Genomic DNA, 21,147 nt, shown 5'->3' with positions numbered 1-21,147 from the left:
AGAAAAAGTACTACTGGTAGGCAGAGAGCAAGACAGAGACGAGAAGCAGACTGTTAATTGCCAGGTCCGAACTTTGTCCCAATTTTCTCGACGTTCGATCGCGAATTCGCTCGATGTGTAAAGACTGGCCGAAGAATTCGAAGGGTGAACGAGGAAGATATGCAAGAACGCGTTAGAGGGGTTGAGGATTGTGAACTCACTAGAAGTCTAGTCTCATCGAGGGCAAAGAGAATATAGCGAAAGACCGAGGGACTACAGCAAAAAAGCAGCTTCTAAAGGAAGAAGTGATTTTATTGGCGAACCAACTTCCGGCAATCTATCTCGACTCGACGCTACTCCTTTCGGGAGTTTATATCTTTGTCGATTAATTAAAAGGGAACGGTGGTTCGAACGTCGGTCTTCGAAGTCTTCTTACTACGACCAATGAAAATGAGATGCTTTATGCCGCGTACGCGGACAATTCTTCTTTCTCTTCTTTATTTGTCCGCCGATGCATCCCTTGAATGACGATTCAAAGGGTGGTTCGTCTCTGCCGGGTTGAATAATTGTGTGTAATTATTTTGAGATATTATTTTATTATGAGATTCTTGTGGATTCTTATGTATTCATAGGAAATTTAAAGGTGCAAGAAATCACACAAAATCCATATAATATGTAAAAATATATAAGTTATTCAAAGCAGAGTATCGCTTAGAATATTTAATAGTTGAAAGAATGTTTTCACTAGTTTGTTCTAAATTACATACATAAAACTGTAAATTCGCAGTTTTGTTAATTATATTTGTCACTTATCATTTATCAACCAAGAAGGAAACTGCACTCTGAATTGTTTCTACACCGAGCGGAATGCATACTTCGCGAATTCGTTCTTTCACATTCCTTGACGTTTTTAATTCCTCCCACAGAAAGTACTTTAATGGTTTAACCAATTGGGAACTTTGTTGTCCAGCGTTTGTCTTGCTATATTTTTTTTTTTTATTTTATTTTGGTTTTTTACAATTTGTCTTTATGGACATTTGGTAAAGATGATCATTATTCAAGATGATCGAGTTAGCCAAGACAATGTATACTGTATAATGACATCTTACAAGAATTACTTTTTTATGGTGAATTACAATTAAAAACAGAGCGATACATTTTAGCAACAACAGAAGGTTTTATTAAAGCTATCGAATATCGTCTATAATTTGTTTAAAAATTGTATTAAAAATAAAGAAATGTGCAATGTTGTTATTATAATTACTATTCGCTAAAGAAAGGAGTAAATCTTGATTTTAACTTTCGTTAACACAAGTTTCAAGAACAAAAATATTTGTTTAATAAGTGTGTATTATTATTACGTGTGTGTAAATGATAAAAATTATAATAATATGGAAATTTATAAGTAATGTACAAACGTAGTATCTTAGTGATAACGATATGCTTAGTATGTTTAAAATTCACATAATAAACATTAACGCATTTGTAATTATGACCATGAGCATTAAATATTTCATCTTTAACGTACGTCCGTTTGACTGTGTTATTTCTTTATATCTTATCGTACGCAGATAACGATATTACATTCGCATATTTCACATCTTAAAAACGGTGTAAAAAAAATAAAAATCCATCGAAAACCATTATAAAAGTTTCTTCAAGGTATATAATCTCAGTGTAATATTATTTATATAATTCATAAGCAATTATTAGTATAGTGTTCTATAATGTATGACTATAATTTATTTTTTTTTTTATTTGGCAGTAGTTTACAATAAATTCTCATTGAGAATTATAAGTAAATTATTCTGGCGTGCTACTATAACGTGAATAATAAATGATTATCGTTTGATTGTTTGATTGTAGCTGAATCTAATGTTTCAATTTAGAGGGTAATGTCTTTTTAGTCTGCGGATTTTTCTTTTTTTTTTTTTTGGCGTAACGTTTTTTTTTTTAAATTTTCATTTTGGTTTTTTTTACAATTTGTCCTGAAGGACATTTGGTAAAAAAAATAAAAATAAAAAATAAATATAGCATGTGGGCGGCTACCCCCACCGGGGTGCCAGCTTCGTTTTTTCTAAGTTATATCTTTTATGAGGTCTATTGGGTGTTTCCTTTTTGGTGTTCTTGCGATGTTTGTTGTGTTGTTCAGTCTTCTTGCGATGTTCGTTGTGTTGTTCTCTGCGGATTTGATCCGTTGTGTCAAGTAATTGAGTAACTAGTGGATTTTGGTGGTTGTTAATTCTTATGTTATATCTATTACTGAATTTGGATATTTCTTCTTTAACTGTAGATATCTTAAGGTCGCGATGTATCGTTTCGTTGGTAACATACCAAGGTGCATCTATTAAGGATCTTAGAATTTTGGCTATAATTTATAAAAACAAAGTTACTTCTATTATTATCATTAAAAACACAGTTATTTATAAATAATACTTATAAATAATGGAATATGTGATAAGTTAACTGTCTCTGATAAAAAAACAGGTTGTTGTAAAAATATCGTTAACTTTGTATGAAAATGCCATAAACCCTACTGTGCAATGAAATTTTTCACATCCATTTTCGCTAATACCAATTTGAACAGTTCATTAAACAAATTGCATCAGTTTGATTCGATTCGATAACAAACTCCATCCGATTAAAATGTATCAAATAAATGTCAATCAGTATTAATACATCGTTTGCAATTGTGAACTTTCCATTCGAAAATTGTTAAAATTAAAAATTACGTAGTCATCGAAAAATGCTTTGGTATTACATTACATAATATCATAATTAATGTAAAAGAAGGTAGCAACTAACACGGTACAATGTCTAGAGTGTAGTACAGTGTGTAATAGAATATAGTATAGTATTACATATTATTATATGTTATATATATTATTATAATATAATATTACATAATATTGTAAAGTTAAAATAGTGTAATATACGTATTATAGTATGATAATAGTTGACCATTCAAACTGATGTATACCACTTTGAATAAATAAATAATAATGGAAGTGATGAATAAGTCGTGCAAAACACTTCATAAATAACTTTATGTGCACATTACTGGTACACTAAATAAGCCATAAATTAAATAAACCTAGAGAATCGCTTATAGAATTCGAGAAAATTCTTTTTAACTAAAAACGCAATTAGAAATATAGAATGTAAGTGCTATTATTATTAATATTTTTATGGATTTCCTTTTAATTTACGAGGGACGTTTTAATTAACACGTCCAATGTGGCACATAAAATAGGATAGAGCCCTAGTGGCGGAGGTCCATTTTTCTTCTATCCATTTATCCAGACGTCATCTGCAAGAAAATAAGGAATCGCGATAACGCGTATTCACGTCTTCGGTTTCGATTTCCAGTACTTCCATTACTCGTTACATACAGTGATATATCTAAATACAAGTTTTTCTGACGTATACTGAATATGTATATTGGAATATATTTAAATACGATATGAACTATTTTAACTTTTTAAGTATGACGATTAGAACATTGTACTTTCTCAAATATACCAAGTTTTTACATTTTCTACTGCAATTTAACTCATCCTTATGTTAGATTATTTAATAATTATTTATTAATTAGATCTAATTTTTAATTTTTATTTTTAAAAATATGTTGTTAGCATACTAAAAGAGAGTATAAAGGAGGAAATTCGTGTTTTCAAAAAGCATATACGACAGGAATCTTTAAATGAATTAATTTTTATTAATTAAGTATAATTAGAATTCGAGTATAATTAGAATTCAACTTTTTAAAAAATCCACATATGTAATATTTTTTACCATATTTTCAATATATACTTGTGAAACATTCTTAATATAGAAAAAGACAGTCCGAGTTAGAGCAAATTAACAAAAAGCGATTATCTTGCATATTATTAGTACAAAATTACCTACAAGTTTGCTTTTTGAATTTATTGAATTTTCTACAAGATATTAAAATTTAATTTTACATCATATCCGAACAGCAATGTGTTGATATCACAAAGAAAAATATCATAGCAATGGAAAATATTATTTTCAATTGCACCATAAATTAGAACCTATAAAACAATACTCAAACGAAACTTATAAAATGATACTGGAAGAACTTTCTCAAGAATTTCATATAAACCATATATTACATGAAAGCTTATATTCCTCTAAAACAGTACAACTAAAAAATAAATTTAAATTTCCATATAATATACATCATATAAATTTTCATATAAATAAATTTATTCTCTGTTATATTTTTATATTTTACATTTTTATTACAATTATTCTATTTTAAATTTAATCGCAAACAACATTTATATTGGCACATTTTATTGCTTCATAAATCTAATTTGCAAAGACACAATTCTTGTGGAAAATGACACGGAGCTCTATAACACCGTCTGCATATATTTCGTTTCAGAAATGACGAGTCTCTTTGCTCGTGCTACTGGTCAGCAGTGGTGGCGATAACGAGGGGTTGGCGAAGAGCATTGTTTTATCTACCACTATCCTGTATTCTGGCATGGAAACCGCACAGTCTTCGATTGTCCTATGTCGCAGGTAAATGGACAAACTAAATGTTTAAATATTTTCCGTATACATCTCGTTGCAGTTGAAATCTTTGAATTGTCTAACACGTTCGTCGCCCAGCGTCATTCGGCTGTTTCCTGCGAGGCCCAAATGCGACCACCAGTACGCAGAACGTGAATAGAGCGACAAGCAGGAGTTCATCGTTTATCGCCTTCGATTCATTGTTTATCCCCTTCGATTCATTATAAAGAAAAGATTATTTATTTCTGAAATGGAGAAAGCGACAAGCTATCCAGCTAGAGTATTCCGAGGGATCTCATGGCAGATATCTCGGATCTTCCATTTAGTCGAGAAGCATACTTGCGAGACGTACATCGGTGATTTTTTCCTCAAAATGTTCGGTAAACAGCGTGAAAATATATTTGAAAGCGAGGAGAGTAGTCATAACGGAGTCTAACTATTTTTCGAGGTGCCCAAAATCACCCCAAACGTGTTTGGAATGTTTTAACAAATACCATACGATATAGGATAATGTAATATATTATCCAGAATATAAATTAATAAAAAGTATGGTATAACGTGTTTTTAATATTTTTATGTTGTATATCCTATATATAATATCGTATATTTAATTAATTTAATTAATTAACTCGAAGAAGAGCGTCACCATACGTTGGTGACGGGGCCCCCGTGGAAGTATACTCGTCGCATAGATATGTGCGTTATGGCAACAAACGTGCTAAGACGATTCACATTATTGTAATGATTGATATTTCGCTCGTTTCCCTGTTACGTTTTCTATTTTCTGATCATTAATGTCATGGGTCATATTAATTTTTTATCATTTTCGGGTAACGTATTGATAAGATTTGAAGATTGCTTTATTAAAGGAAATTAAATTACCCGGAAATTATACTGTTTCCTTGTTTCCTACAAGAACAGTTAACTATAATTAAAATAAAGTTTGAACTATTGGCAAATAAAAATGAATCATTCTATCTTCAGATAACATTAACTTATATATTTATGTAACTATCCTTTTTATGGGACGTAGTTTTACCTTGTTTAGTTACCTTGTTTCTTATCACATTAACATAATATAAAGATATAGAATAAAACAGACAAAAATTGAAAATTTCTAGTAGTTTTATAATTATGAAACACAGTGTATCATAATGGTTAATGAGACTGTAAGCAATCAATTAAAAAATAAGAAAAAGTAACTTGAAAATTACTCTTATCATCAACATAGCAACGTCCTGTGTCCTGATAAGAGTAAAAATATTCAACGAGATGTTGAAAGAAACGAGACAAGAAAAAAAAAAATATTTCTCGTTATTTTCCTACTGTTGTTATATCCGCAGCCGGACTTCTAGCAGTGCTATCCTTGCTGCATATTGCGTCCAGTGCTTTGGTGGGCCGTGGTTCCTGCCAGATAAGTAGTGCTATGGATTCTGTTGGCGAGAGTCTTCTAAGTACCAGGCCCGAAAATTATGATCGCTTCGAAGAAGTTCTGGTAAGTGAATGAGGTAAACACGTAAATTCCTGCTCTTTGCATTAGGAGATTGAAATTGAAAATCCTGGAGTCACTATCGTGGGAATGTAATTTAATATCATTACAAATATTACTACAGACGGGGCTAATTCTTTCATTGTTCTAGTAATGCATCCTACACTTCATTCGAATCAAACATTTATTCTAAACTGAAAATACGAAGTATAGAAAAATGCGAAATTCTTAAGTAATGTCAATGAAAACAACGATATATTAAACAATGGTAAAGAGTGTATAAAAATAAAAAGTCAAGAAAAATGATGAAATTATGAGTATATCAACTATATTATGAATATATTATTTCAAAAATGAAATACATTTTTGAAACTTTTTAGCATTTAACACAAAGAAAATGTAATCTAATGTTAATTTAATGTGATTGATCTTTTGTTGTTATTTACTGTTAGGGCGGTTACTTCTGTTTTTACTATTGCAAAACAATTTCAATATCGCTGTTACTACACAGATATTCCTCGTGTTTCATTAGATATAAAGTTTTATATACCATTCCTATTTCACTGATAAAATTTTAATGAAGAATTCATTTCACATACATTTCATACACTTCACGACATTCCAGAAAAAGAAATAAGAGGACTTTAACTTGAATGTATCATTGTCTCGTTCGGATAACCAATTCAATGAACCTTCATTCAGGCATTGTTTAGGTTTACAGGATGGCGTTTCAGATAGATATCTTTTAATTTTTTAATATTTATAATATAATATAGAGGCTTATATTAAGGGTGTACTCTTCAACAATAATGGTCAGATTTTCTGCACCAAACGTATTTTCTAAGAAACTTTAAAATTGGTCGTAATTTAATATGAAATCGTTGTCGATTTTATTAAATAGGATTCGTCAGGCTTAAACATATCCATTTTTTCTAAAACTATTTAATGATTGATTACGTCTGGGCTTCTTGTTACTTTTAACATAATAGTGTTCTCTGTTTTTCCATTATCGGAATTGTCAACAGAGATTTTAGAAGATATGAATAAAAGTCTTTTGTCGCAAGATGCTTCGATTTTCCATTCGTAGATTCCAAAAACTTACTGCTGCTGCTATTATCGATAATATCATTACTGCTGTTATTGTTAATGACAGAGTTGAAAGCTGTGACATTGCCGCTTGAAGCAATAGGATTATCGCAAGCTGATTAATTTCGAGATTTTTTTATTCATCCTTAGACTGTAAACATTTTTACATATCCTCAAACTGTAAACAGTAGGTAATTCTTGTTTAAAAAATCCCCCAAAATTTACATAACATCTTCAGATATCCTAAATTAAGATTATCATAAAACTTTTGCAAAACACTTTATTTAGATACATCTTATTGCAAAGAATAGAAAGTAAAACATGTGAAGTGCATTGGTATGGATAAACAATTATAGTTTTTAAATGAATTATTTTGAGCTAAAAAATCCACCGGCAAATTATTATGTTTAATGAAAGATTTTGACATTAACGTATACAAATGCCATTACAGTCATTTCTAGATAAAATTTGAAATTGTTTTTTATGTATAATATACAATTGTTTATAAACTCAATAGCGCAATTAGTTGATTTCTGCAAAAATATCACATAGGCGCTTCTTGCATCAAGCCACAGATATAAAAAATATTTATAAATAAATTCGATAGATTTCCTCTAACTGAACCTTATTTTAAAGATATTTTATTACATTTCAATAATTGTTTCTCTCGAATGGCGTTGCATAGTGAGATACTTTTAATAATTATTATTTTTAAAAAATCAAACACTTTTGGTAACAGAATAAAGAAAAAAAGTGAAAATTAAATTACTACCAAATCTTTATAACAATTTGAATAATTGTAATATTAGAACAAAATCTAGAGGTACAGTACTGGACAAAATTATGACACTTTATATAAATATTTGTATACTGGACCTATTTAAAAGATGAAAATGTACACTTTATACATGTTACACATAAGACTGAAAAAGCAACAATGTTACTAGCCTTAAGTATGACTCATAGATTATATAGCACGTTTTTTATCCATATAATAATTGTTCGGGGTCTCACGGCAAAGAAATGATCGAAGGGCAGTCAGTCTCGTTTGAAGATACAAAAGACATATCCCCCTCTCCCTCCCTCTCATCCCATCCCCTCCCAAAAATCCCACAGCGCACAAAAAGTAGACTACCGAAGCGTCCTGTTTTGCGGCCAAGTTTCAGGACACAAAATACAACACAAACAAGAATACACAAAAGCTCCGCTCCCCAGCGGCTTAAATCCAAAAACACAAAAAACTGTAAAAACTACGATACATAATATAGCATGGCTACGTCATACCGTCGCGTATCGGTATCTTTGTCTAACACACCTTATGCTAATTCATAGTTTAAATGAATTACAATCAATGTATAAAAAACTGTCTTGGCTAAATAAACACACAAAAAAAAAACAAAAACAAAATCGGAAATCACTTAGTTGCCAAGCCAATAAATATTTTGCATATTAATTTTATAACGGCCTTGTTGAATGAAGTGATAGGCGGTAAACAGTACAATTGGCATTTGGAGTATTGACATTGGCTATGTCTTTATTTGTTTTGACGTTTACGGCTTACCATTTATCGCTCTCTATGTTCAAGGTCGAAGTTTTCATCAAATAGATGACTACTATTTTAAAGAAACAGAAATAAATGTCTTATCATGTCACATGAAAAGCGACGAAGAAAAACGCCCCAAGTGTCTTGTAATTTTGTTCAGCAAAAGTCAGTTCAAATTTACAACATTTCTTCCGCTAACTTTTTTGTTGCATACAAATATAATATTCATATTTTATTATATTTATACAATATAAATACATAATAAATAAATAATTATATAAATACATAATAAATACATAATAAATAAATAATTATATAAATACAATATAAATACATAATAAATAAATAACTATATAAATACAATATAAATACATAATAAATAAATAATTATATAAAAACATAATATTCAATATATGTATAAAATGTACATTTTCTTTAAATATAAGATATCTTATAATTTTGTCCAGTACTGTGTATGATGAATAAAGACGCTGTTGTTAATTATAATTTCAAAGATGGTTTCGAATGAAATAAGCTTAACATTTATATAATATTTCTCTATTTCCTTTAGTCTTCTCATTTACCTGAATTATACAAGCATGTTGACATCAGTATATTTGTGCATATTCAATAAATCCTTTTTCATATTCCAATTGATATAAAATTCTAACATATTCTAATAAAACATCTGTCAAAATCTTTTTGCTTTGCTATGCAATTAGGTATCATTTTGCAACATAAAGTATATGTAAAATAACGCAAGTTATTACATACTTAAAATATCTTACGAAGGTAAGATAACTTTTTTAGCTTCAATTCTTCATACGTAAACACGCTTTGTGAAGATAATGTTTGCTCGCGTATTCCATATTTTACCGAGCTACCGACTGACTGTGTAATGTGTAATTACTGAAGTTACTATATTGCTTTATACCATACTATTTCATTTACTTATTTGCGTTACATTAAGTAAAATATTTTTACTTTTCTAAAAGGAAGATATTTGAATATCTGAATTTGAAAAATAGAACAAAAGATGGAATATTCTACGCTTGAAGTTTAACTAACAAAATGTTCAGTCTTTCTCAATCAATAAATATATATCTCTGAATACAAATTAACCATGAATTCAATAGTTTCAACGATTTTATTATAACGATCATGCTTTGTAGCTTTAGAGTCACAACGGCGTACAACGGTTACGGCTTTCTGCTTCCTTTCGCACGTTTTTCGCTGGAATTGTTGCACTTGATCCTCTTTCTTTTTTCTGTTCTATTTGTTTATCTATCGAAGTTGAACTAGGACCCTCTTTTCCTACTGATTCCTTACCTAATTCCAGTTTTAAATTCCAACAAACTATATCGATGCTTGTGGATTACATTGTGCGATAAACAATTTCTTTTATATAATAATCAAGCAATCATTACCGTTAAATCTAATGGGTGAAATATCATTCATCGGTATCGTTTCTTCGACCGAATTTTTATTCTATACTGTGATATCGGTGAATCGACCAAGTCTATTTCACCCACGTTATATATTTGCATTATATTTAGACATTCCACGTTAATGATTTGATCTGCATTTTTCTGTCCCTCCTCATGACTACGCCTATTGGTTCACCTTCGCAAAATGTGCCGAGTAAATGAAACGAACGGTTTGTTGTCGTGGTATTTAATTGCATTTACAGTGACATCGTCCATGTGTACATGTAGAGAGTTTTTCTGAAGTTTCTCTGCCTTTATTTTTAATTACTTTATCTAATGAAAATTCACAATTTTTTAATCTATTTGATTAAACAGTTCCAATTCCCCGAATTTCCATTTTTTCTAGTTCGACAAACAGGGGAACGCTTAAAAACAAATTGTCGAATTAAATCTTGCGAAACACTTGTACGAGTACAATTTTTTATAATCTTATCACTACGTTCCCATTAATTTCTGCGTCGGATAATTGTGGATCGTGTATTACTTTACCAGTATAAATTTCAGAATTGTAAATCGAAGTCGAAATCGATTCGAATGGCACAATAAAAAAGCCTTATAGCCCCATTTCTTTGGTCTTCTGAGCACGTATTGTTTTAAGCAGCACTTTCCTTTTAAATGGCATTATTTCTTCGTCTACGCGAGGATGTTCACCGATCGGGATGCGATAAAAATTTTTAACTAAATTGTTGACAATAGTTTTTATTTTTTGTAATTCGTCTATGTTCTCTGAATCGTTTCTGTTAGCCTGGAAATTGCTACTAAGATTTATTCTAGATTTTACTTGTCTCCGCACGGCTCATCACAACCGCAACAACAGAGTTGTTTTCGACTTCCAAAATCATATAGCATCTTGGTCATTATTTTATCTAAGATAGAAGCGTAATTTTTATTGGCGTCTTCAACAGAATCGATTATAATAGTTTGTTTTTTGCTAGGAAATATATTTTTGGTAGTGGATGCATATAATTGAATCGGCTTCTGTCCTAAGAAGCTTAATCTGTCTGCGAGTACTTGATTATCTTCAGCAGTATCGTGAACCCTATGTTCAAGAGTTTCACGATAGTAATTTTTTAAATTATTCATTGCCAGCAGATTAACAGGGATAAATTCACATTCTGAACGTATGCACTTGGTATAACTAATTGGAACTAGAAAAGAGAAACGTAAATACATATTTTTTTTTTTATTTTATTTTGGTTTTTTACAATTTGTCCTTATGGACATTTGGTAAAGTGTTATGTCTTATTGGTGAAAAAAAAATAAAACACAGCACAGCGAGGTGCCAGCTTCGTTTTTTCTAAGTTATATCTTTTATGTCGTAAATACATATGATACAAGGAAAGAACGGCAACACATCGAAACCAGCTGGCTGCTGAAGCGAGCAAAACTCTCATAGAAAGAAAACTAAAAAGAAAACTGACCTCACTAAAGAAATAAGATAGTCAAACTCGATGATAGCCATCCACGTGTTACTTAGCAATTAAGTTAAAAAAATTTACCAAATGTTCAGCTGGATAAATTGTAAAGTACAAATTAAATAACAAAAAGAAAACAACATTTTATTTGTCTTTACATTTCAATTGCTTGAACGTGAAGTGACGAACACTTATGTACATAATTTTTCATACATGGCTCAAAAGAGTCTTCATAAATTATGTTTTATTATCTTGAAAAAAAAAAATGAATTTTAAAACAAATATTTTTATAAATGATTACTATTGTAACTCCTTCCGCGATTATTCAAGCTGTACAAATAAGATAATACAGCAATGCGTAACGGTGAGTTTATATATTTATCATTCAGTTCATCTCCTAATGTTCTATTTATCCTACATAATATCAATTCGTTTCTCCAACCACAAAGAAAAGATTATTTTCTAAAAGCAAATATATGATGCAAGGTGACAGAAGTGTTGGACGATGGCGTTTCGGGACCAACTGGCCGAGTGGGAGATAGCGATGGGGAAATATGACACGAACGTCAACCCTCGTGGGCGAGCGAATCGGACGAGAACAGTGAACCGGAACAAAGGACATGTCAGATCGCAACGGTATCTTAGTCGTTGATGGCCGACAGAGGGAATGCTGTTAATTTTGGCGTTTCGCAAGCAACATCAAAATTTTGGCTTTTTCCACGTCGTACAAAAGCTGATGTCTTCACGAAAACATAACATACAGGAAGAAGAGGGAGAGGTCTGCGTGTTTGGAAGGTTTGTAAAAATAGGAACAATGGAACATTTTGAACGAAGTTTACGGGCGAAAAGTGATGTTCGAGAAAACAGGTTAGGGTAAACGGAAATAGGTTACAAGTAACGTTGAAAAATTCGACCAAAGATCCACGCAGTAAAAGAGAAATACGCGAAATTGAAGGTTGCTCGAGGTTTATTGTTTTCTTTTTGCGTAGCTTCGACTTTCTTACGAGTCGATATATACTGTTGAAGTAGAATAGAGAAAGGGAACATTCCTGTAAAATCGGCCTTTAATCGATCAGAGTTCCTTTCGATAAGTGTGAGCACCTCGTTAAGCGTTCGTTCGAATGTTAATTAAAAGAAAACTGTTAACAGTTTGTCGCACTCTGAGGTATAATATCATATTTTCGTTTATATATCATTAATAGATGTTTTTAAATGATTAATTGTAATCGGTTGTAGTTTGTGTGAAAAGCGATGTAAAAAGAGGTTCGGTGTACGTAGATGCGTTCTAAGAATAAAAAGGTTATGGATAAGAAATACAATCATAAATTTGAGAGCTTTTACTTAATAAAATAAATATATATGATTTTATAAAGGTTAAAAGAACTTACATATGATAGAGAAGATTATAGAATTAAAACATTTCTTTAACAAAACTATACATTTTTCACTTATATATGAATATAATTTTATATCTTTTACTTAAAATAAGAATAAATTTTGTTAAAATAATTTTTATTCATGAAATTTTATATTTCAAAATAAACAATGATAAAATAGAATTTCTAATAAAAAACGATGTCAATGAAATCTTATTAAATGTTGGTACTTTATTATGTGAAAATTTTAAATTTATTACCGTTTAAAATATAGTAACGAAAAATGCAATCTCAAATTCATGATGAATAATAATATAAGCGATTAATAGATTATGTGACACATTTCGTTAGTAAACGGCACATTTCGTTTTATGCGTGTCATATTTATTTACAAACATGTAACTGTAGAAATAATAATAGCTTATAGAGCTTAAAGTAGACGTTTGTATTTAAATAGCTTCGAAAAAACACTGTAACTGTTTGTTACAACTGATTATTAATGCAACATATTGTTACATTTGTTAACAATCGTATGAGTGAGTGTTCATTTATATTTTTACTTGCTCGAATGGAGATACAGAAATAAGCCCACCTATATCATTATACTTAGTATAATCGGCTGCCGATCAGGATCCCGAAAGTTTGTCGACGCGTAAACATATTCGGATACCATTATTTCAGAACTCGATTTTCGATTCAAAACATAATCTTTTTGTAAGGGTGTGCAAAATCCCGAAAATGTTGGGAATCCAATGTTCGGGACAGATCGGGAAAAGATCGGGTCGGATTGACAGGTCCCGAAAATACCTTAGAATCGGAAATCTCAGGATTTCCGAGATTTTCGAAAACCCAAACAAGATTTCGAGATTGATTTTGTTTCATACGACTATAGTTTCGACTACAAATAATTCTTATGCGTCATTTTATGCCTTAAAGTCGAAAGGAAGGAAAGTTATTTTGTGAAAGAAATTTGAAAAATATAAGTTCTAATTAAAAAATTCAAAGTTAACCTCGGAAAGATTTTTCAGTATCATTGCTAGGTTAATTACAATGACAACGCAATCTGTCTTCCTCAATATGCTCCAACTTTCCGTTGAAACATTTTTTTTTATATTTCTCATATCTCCCGATATATTTTCCTGGAGAGATTAAAATGGGACACCTCGTATATGTGCTGCTTAAATTTAATGAAGATATATGTATTTATTAATTACAAATGGTTTTGGTACGTAATAATACATGTTGTGTATATCACATTACTAATTCGTACAATGCATGATTCCATAAGGTACAAGTCAGGAGTAAAATTTCCATACAAGCAGTTGATACTAATTATAAGTTCAATATTATTTAATATACTTACTAAATTATTTAATATAATTACTAAATGATGATAAAAGTTCGCGAAAACGTAATTGCTAAAATCATTTCACACTACTTCTTTATTATAATATAACTTTCATTTCATTCACAAGAAAATTTAGATTTATTTATTATCATTATTTCATACCGAATACATAAAGAGTATGATACAGTAATGATCACTTTATTCAATAAACATATTAGTAATTATGTATATAAAATAATAAATTGATTTCACTTTTCTTCTAATTGTTCAACGTATATAAATACAATATTCTTAAAATATTCTTAGGCTTTTTTAGATATTTACTATGATCGAAATAATCTTTTGTTAAAAATATTCTATCAGAATCAATATACAGTTGTCTATTATGAAATATATATTAAAAGGCAATTGAGAATAATCTCAAATTATTAAGTTTCATGTTTAGCAAAACTAGTAATCTACATTTGTACTGTTTGTAAAGAACATATGAAATCATAATAATGAACTTAATTTAAAAAATAAATACGTGCTTGCATACTTATAAATATTTATTTATTAAAAAAAATGCTGACAGATTTATACTAAAACACCAAGTCATTTGTATTACTGGAAAGTATTTCACTTATTACATTTTTTATTACAAAATTTAATATGTTATGTTAATATTTTCATGTAGTATACTCTATATAGCAACTAGCATTTGAACTTCAACTACAATGATTTAATAAACGGCCCAAGGAAAAAAAAGACACATTATTCTTTATATATAAATTTTAAAATAATTTTAATCATTAATGATATGTATTATTTACATATCAAAGAAAAGAATCACAAACACCTCTATAACATTTTTCCCTTACAGACATTATATCAGATTGTGGGTCTTAACTATCAGATATCTACTAATCATAAAAAACATGAAATATACATAACTTAGATATGTATATACATAATGCAAATGGTAAAATATAATCAAAGTGCTTCTTTTTTATCATTTTTATTATGTTGCTAAAAATCATGTTTCCAGCTCATCAATTCATCTAACAATCGTACTAATAAAGGATTTCCACCTAGACATTGAATCTTCTTCCTTACTTCTTTGTCCATGTCTTCCAACACGGTTCTTGTGTAGGTGAAAGATCCAAACTTTTCTAACAAGCTAACACAATACCGTTTTACCTCGTTATCCTTAGTGCGTTGTTTAAGAATACCTTTATTAAGAATGATTAAGGAATAATAATATTCAAATATATTTTAAAAATAACATCTCTGAGTAAAGGATACTTAATATCTGTCTGTCTTCTGGATGGGTCCGTAAAGCATGTATAATGGGAAAACTAAATTTTCCTTCTGAGAGATCATCGCAATAACTTTTATTAAGGGCATACTGTAAAATTGATTAATATATATTATAATATCAATTTATTCATTAGATCTAGAAACTTACCTCTTTTAAGGATAGGTTACAGTAATCATCTCGAATTTGGAAGTAAAGTCCTAACGCACTAACTAAAGATGAGTAATCTTCTTTAGAGTCCGAAAATAATTGCATTAATCTTATAGCCATATTAAAAAGCCCACCAGTTTCTATAAGAAAAAATGAAAAAATATGTTATTGAAATCACATGAAATTAATTAATATAAATTACGTAAAACTTACTTCGGATTATCATTTGTTTATATGCTGTTTCGGAGGGACACACATAATTATCTCTCCAATACAGTTCCATACCCTGTCCTCTATGAAGTTCTAATAACTGTTGCAAATATACTTGTATACCCTAATATCAATTTTAATATTATTAAAATAATTTTATTAATATGAAAATCTACAATAACGATAGGAGAATTTTTATATAGCATGTTTACCTCAGGATGATTTAAAGCCATTACTTTTTCTAAAGCGATAAATATACCGTAATTTGAAGCATTTATTGTACTTGCTATGCCATAAATATTATGAGCTACAGGAATGCCCCTTCTTAGAACTGAATTATCTTGAATGTCATCAAGTCTGAAAATATTAATACATAAATATTTTGTAAATACCATAATAATTAATCTTTTCCTTCCATTTTTAATGTAACAATGGATAAGAGGAAAATATCGAAAAAAAATGGGAAGATGTTGGTTGATATTTTATATTTTCAAAATATATGTGATTTGTAAACTTACAGGAGACTGGAGGTATGAAGTAGCTGTATAATATCTGCGACAGCGTTGAATTTATCTTGCGGTATTTTTAACCAGTAATTGAAAGCTTGTATTAATTTGCCCCTAATTTGTTTTCCAGGAATTTGGAGAATGTAAGTAAGTGGTAGCAATAATATCTACAAAAGATCATATTCGCTTTAAATTATTAAAACACGATCACACGCAATATGACAGTATACGAGATTCATACTTGTCATTTTGACATATTTCTTAACCTAATTGTCAATGATTCATAACGAAACATAATCTAACCTCATCTTCTTCCTTGTCACCAGAATGCGAATAAGGTGTCTTCTTATTTTGCTCCATAATATATTTCAGCACAGTCTATGTTTCGAGTTAGATCGTAACTATTCGACTAAATGCGATCACTTAAGAATAACGCAAACGAGAAAATCAATTATACTGGCGAACTTGTCGAGCTATCGCGTGCGTACAAGCCGATATCCCAATACTAACTGACGCTGCGTCGTCTGCTACGCGATCACGTGTTGTACTTATATACGGGATCCAGAGGTAACATTATGCAAGAACCTCTGTATTTCGTATGTACAAAGGCAGACAGATAAGTTTGAGACCTAAAAATACGTGTATTAATATTATAATTTACTTATGATTTAGAAATCTGTTTTAGCATTGTAAAATAGTAGTATACGTAGTTCTTATGATTATTATGTACTACTTATTCAATATCTACAAAAAGTATTCGCACTTCGAATCGCAAAGTAATCGCATTACATTTATTAATATTTTAAAAACTAAGCAAATTGTGACTATATCTTTTTCTTTCGCTCGTTCAATTCTAACAGATTATTCAAGAAAGTAATCGGAATACATTCAAAATTAAGAAATAATGATGCTAAAATTCTGCATACATTGAAGACGATTTTAATTTCGTTAGTTATTCCATCTTTAAATAAAAAATAATATTTAATAATTGAAACGTATATCTTGCATTCTTGCTTTACAAAAATTTGCAACATGGGTTATTGAATATCAGAAAAATCATTCGCGCGAAGGAAAAATATATACTTTACCTGATTTCTCTTCTATGTGTATAGTACTTTTTTTTTTTAATTATTTTGACAAGATTTGATTTTTTTTTAGTGTGTTAGGCAAAAGTACCGACACGTGTCGGTACGGCGTAGCCATGCTCTATTATGTGTCGTGGTTTTTCGACTTTTGTATTTATTTTTATTTTTTGGATTTAAGTCGCAGTGGAGCGTGGTTTTTGTGTATTCCTGTTTGTGTTGTATTTTGTCCTGAAACTTGGCCGCAAAACAGGATTATGTGTATAGTATAAACACTAAGGAAGTGACGAAATTAATGAAGCAAATTGTATACATTTGTACTTTTCAATGTAGATGATCGAGTTGCAATTACGATTTGATTTAAACTCCTGTAAATAGTGGAAGATACAATCAATCAATTTAATATTTCTTTGCATCATGATCGCAGACACATTTTACTTTACACTTTGACCGGTTATTCATATTATTAGCATTGGCTATAACCAATGGTCATCGTGAATCATTATCCTCACTTTCCTACTGTTTGCACGAAATCGCGTTCCCTGCGACTGGAAGAAAATACAATGTATATAAGATAAACAATATAATTTTGTGTAATAAAATGTAATCAAATAATTGTTAATAAATATTACTATATATATATATATTATTATTATTACCGGAAACCCGAGATTTATATTTTTGTTTTACAAATTATTTACGTAAATATATTAAAGATGTGTATTTACGAGAGTACTCCAAAAATAAATAAATATTGAGAAAATTTATCCTTAACGTTTTTAATTACCTAACCTAAATTCTCTTTTCTATTTTTACGTTAGAGTTTAGTTCAATTATAGATTATATCTTTTGTTTTTACGGTTATTTATTAAATAAAATAAAGGAAATTGCAAAATCACAAGAATATTATGAAAATATTGTAAATGGATTTCAGAAGTTAATAATGCCATCATCTGTTAATTTTATTTAAGCATGTTTATTGCAGTCTCACTGAAATAAAATTCACGAAAAATGTTATAAAAAAGGAAATTGTTCTTCAATGGCTCAATATCTTTGATATTGCAGTACGGGTCATTCTACATATATATACATATGTATATGAAATTCTCATTACATTTTTCTATTATTATTAAGAAATTTACTAAAATAGCTGAAATTATCTTTTTTCATCATAAAAAGTTGTGGCTAAACATTATGAAAGGTATTAATATCAACAAAGTACCTTTCATTTTTAATTAAAATTTTATTTGTATAACAGATATTTGTATAAACTATACCTTGACAAGTGTTTTGTTAATAATTGATCTTTAGGCGTTTATAAAATAATTTTGAAGAGATTCTGGACAAGTGCGTTACGGAATAAACAAATGGGTGTTTATATTGAAACTAAATAATATTTATTGCGACTAAGATTTAATTTAAGTACTACAGCATTTCCATAATCTACAGATCTTACTATATATGCTTCTAAATTGCCCATATTGTACTGCAATAATTCCATTTTCCCATTTAATATAATCCAAATTACAAAAAGACATTTTTAAACAAATTTTAACTTCTTAATATTTCCAAACAAACAAAATACAAGAAATACAGTGAATATTTTTCGTAGAAAATAAAGATAACCTTGTTGAACCTTCTTAAGGGCAGATATTCATCGCGTTTCATTTTTCATTCAAAATTTTTCTATAGACCAAGTCAGAATTTCTTCTTACGCTCGTATAATAAGGCTGGATTTATGCTTTTATCCCTTTATGCATTTAACGTATTGTTAACGCGACGGTACGACGTAGATATACAATATTTGGTGTAAGATTTGTATATCTATCACATTAGGGTAATTTACTGCATCTAAGCTATTCATAAGCAGCACTTCTATATAATATTCTTTTTCTTCTCTTGTCCTGAAGATATGCTGATAACATTGAACATAATTCGTAGTTTATTTTTATTCTTGTGAGGTTAGAAAAGGTGAGGGTTTGAGAAATGAACGTGAAAGGAAGAGAGCAGGGAAGGGGTAGTGGGTGGCGTGAAAGCAGCGGGGAGAGGAAGAAGCAAAGTGGAGGAGGAAGAAGCAAAGTGGAGGGGGAAGAAGCAAAGTGGAGGGGGAAGAAGCAGAGTGAAAAAGCTGGGGGAAGCTTGGGAAGGGATAGGAGGAAAGGGAAGGGACACTTCATAGAAGTTCATTGGGTGTGGTGATCGCTAGGAAAAATTCATGAAATTTCCCTATAGGCTCTCGTAGATGGTTCCTACCTCTGAGAGCCGGCAACGTTGGAATGATTACTCTGTCAGCCATTTATTATTCTAATAGCAAATAATCGTTGCTATTACATTGTTTCTAATCTTGAACAAACTTGGTTTTGTAATTATGTTAAAAAGTGTCACGATTCAAGCCATTAAAAGCTTATTATTGTCCCTGTATAAAGAAGTGTTGTAAAATTACAAAAAATTATTGGAAAGTAAATTTTTATTAAACAGAAAATATGTCTTTCATTATTGATATAATTTGACATCAAATTAAGGTACAAATGTAATTTTTTCTCATATTTTCTATTCAAAAAATGTTGTTTATTGCTTTAAATATACTTGAATGTGCGTTCAAGGAGATGCTGCAAATATTTAATTATTTTCAGTGTTATGATGTAAGGAAAAGCATTCAGAGAAAGGTACCTAAAATCATTTTTTTAAAACTTTGTCATTTTTTATTGGAATATTAAAACTGAAGTTTGTGCAGTATCGAATTTATAGGGTTTTCATAAATATCGCGATTTTATAAACGGAATAGGGTTTCAACTTTGTGTATTTCAGAACACAATTGTGACAGATATTCCAAATAATTCCTTAAATATGCTAGTCATGGTTTGCATTGTTTGCATCTTAAAAATGGCCTAATTACCATAACTGACCATTCAGCCGTTTGATTCTTAATTGTCCTTTACCCTCAGTGTCTTTATGATGTTGACAGAGATATCCGTGGCATTGACTCTGATCACGGTTACATTATTTTTTGTTCCGAATAGACACGTGTACGGTAGCCGCGCATGTAAACCGCCATGAGCAATTTCGCCACGCCCACAGGAATATTTACCTGATTGGAATGCACAGCTGGAAGTCTCGGCATATTCATTCGCCACAATTAAATGGCTACATTGAAAAACAAATTACAATACTGAGTGATTTATTCTTATAAAAAATAACTATACAATAACTTACAAAAAATCTTACGTAATCTTACGTATATACAATCTTACGTATATAATCTTACGTATGTACAATTTGCACCAATATATATCGCTGTTGCAACGCAATAATGACGTAATTGCAAATTTATAAATTTTAAGTAAGTACGTTACTAGCCTATACTCGGATATATCAGGATCTAATCTCCTCAGTATGAAAGTCTCATAATTTTTTTAATATTTCAGATCGCTGATGGTAGAGAGGCTATGAATGCAATAGCAACAATTTATCCTGCAACAGTTTTATCGATCTCGCTCGCATCAATCAAAAGTTCAATATCTCCTTAATAACGAAATAGTCGCGATATTAAATACGCGCACGTCCATATAAACGAATGGTCCTTTCCGTAAGCGACGTTGAGTGTTACAGAAATATTCGTTATTGCTGTTGCACTCTA

General features: G+C 30.0%; 2 protein-coding genes across 3 annotated transcripts in view; one reads left to right on the top strand and one right to left on the bottom strand.

Moving 5' to 3' along the window:
• LOC132904615 (uncharacterized) overlaps positions 1 to 12,839 on the top strand; it is a 234,780-nt gene extending 221,941 nt beyond the window's left edge. For both annotated transcript variants that reach the window (XM_060955277.1, XM_060955278.1), the window contains exons 4-6: positions 4,391 to 4,530; positions 5,865 to 6,016; positions 12,028 to 12,839. In XM_060955277.1, the coding sequence (XP_060811260.1) occupies positions 4,391 to 4,530; positions 5,865 to 6,016; positions 12,028 to 12,099 (364 nt within the window). In that variant the 3' untranslated portion in view covers positions 12,100 to 12,839. The remainder of the gene's footprint in view (positions 1 to 4,390; positions 4,531 to 5,864; positions 6,017 to 12,027) is intronic.
• A 1,246-nt stretch (positions 12,840 to 14,085) lies between these two features.
• On the bottom strand, positions 14,086 to 16,901 carry LOC132904612 (terpene synthase). Its single transcript, XM_060955271.1, has 7 exons — positions 16,732 to 16,901; positions 16,441 to 16,595; positions 16,135 to 16,279; positions 15,926 to 16,046; positions 15,713 to 15,852; positions 15,550 to 15,652; positions 14,086 to 15,476 (listed from the first exon to the last, which is right to left on the bottom strand). Exons 1-7 carry the CDS (start codon positions 16,786 to 16,788, stop codon positions 15,274 to 15,276), a joined length of 924 nt encoding a protein of 307 aa, XP_060811254.1. The 5' UTR covers positions 16,789 to 16,901; the 3' UTR covers positions 14,086 to 15,273.
• Positions 16,902 to 21,147: the final 4,246 nt, after the last annotated feature.

This window comes from Bombus pascuorum, chromosome 2 (assembly GCF_905332965.1).
Source record: "Bombus pascuorum chromosome 2, iyBomPasc1.1, whole genome shotgun sequence".
NCBI classification, from domain to species: Eukaryota; Metazoa; Arthropoda; class Insecta; order Hymenoptera; family Apidae; genus Bombus; species Bombus pascuorum.
This window is presented reverse-complemented; position numbering and strand designations above follow the sequence as displayed.

What these genes read in the sequence shown, in the direction of transcription:
- LOC132904612 (XM_060955271.1), bottom strand. Translation starts at nt 16,788, where the DNA reads ATGGAGCAAAATAAGAAGACACCTTATTCGCATTCTGGTGACAAGGAA. An exon ending in GTGACAAGGAAGAAGATGAG is followed by an intron (nt 16,596 to 16,731) that starts GTTAGATTATGT and finishes GATCTTTTGTAG; the next exon opens with ATATTATTGCTACCACTTAC. An exon ending in TGGCTTTAAATCATCCTGAG is followed by an intron (nt 16,047 to 16,134) that starts GTAAACATGCTA and finishes AATTGATATTAG; the next exon opens with GGTATACAAGTATATTTGCA.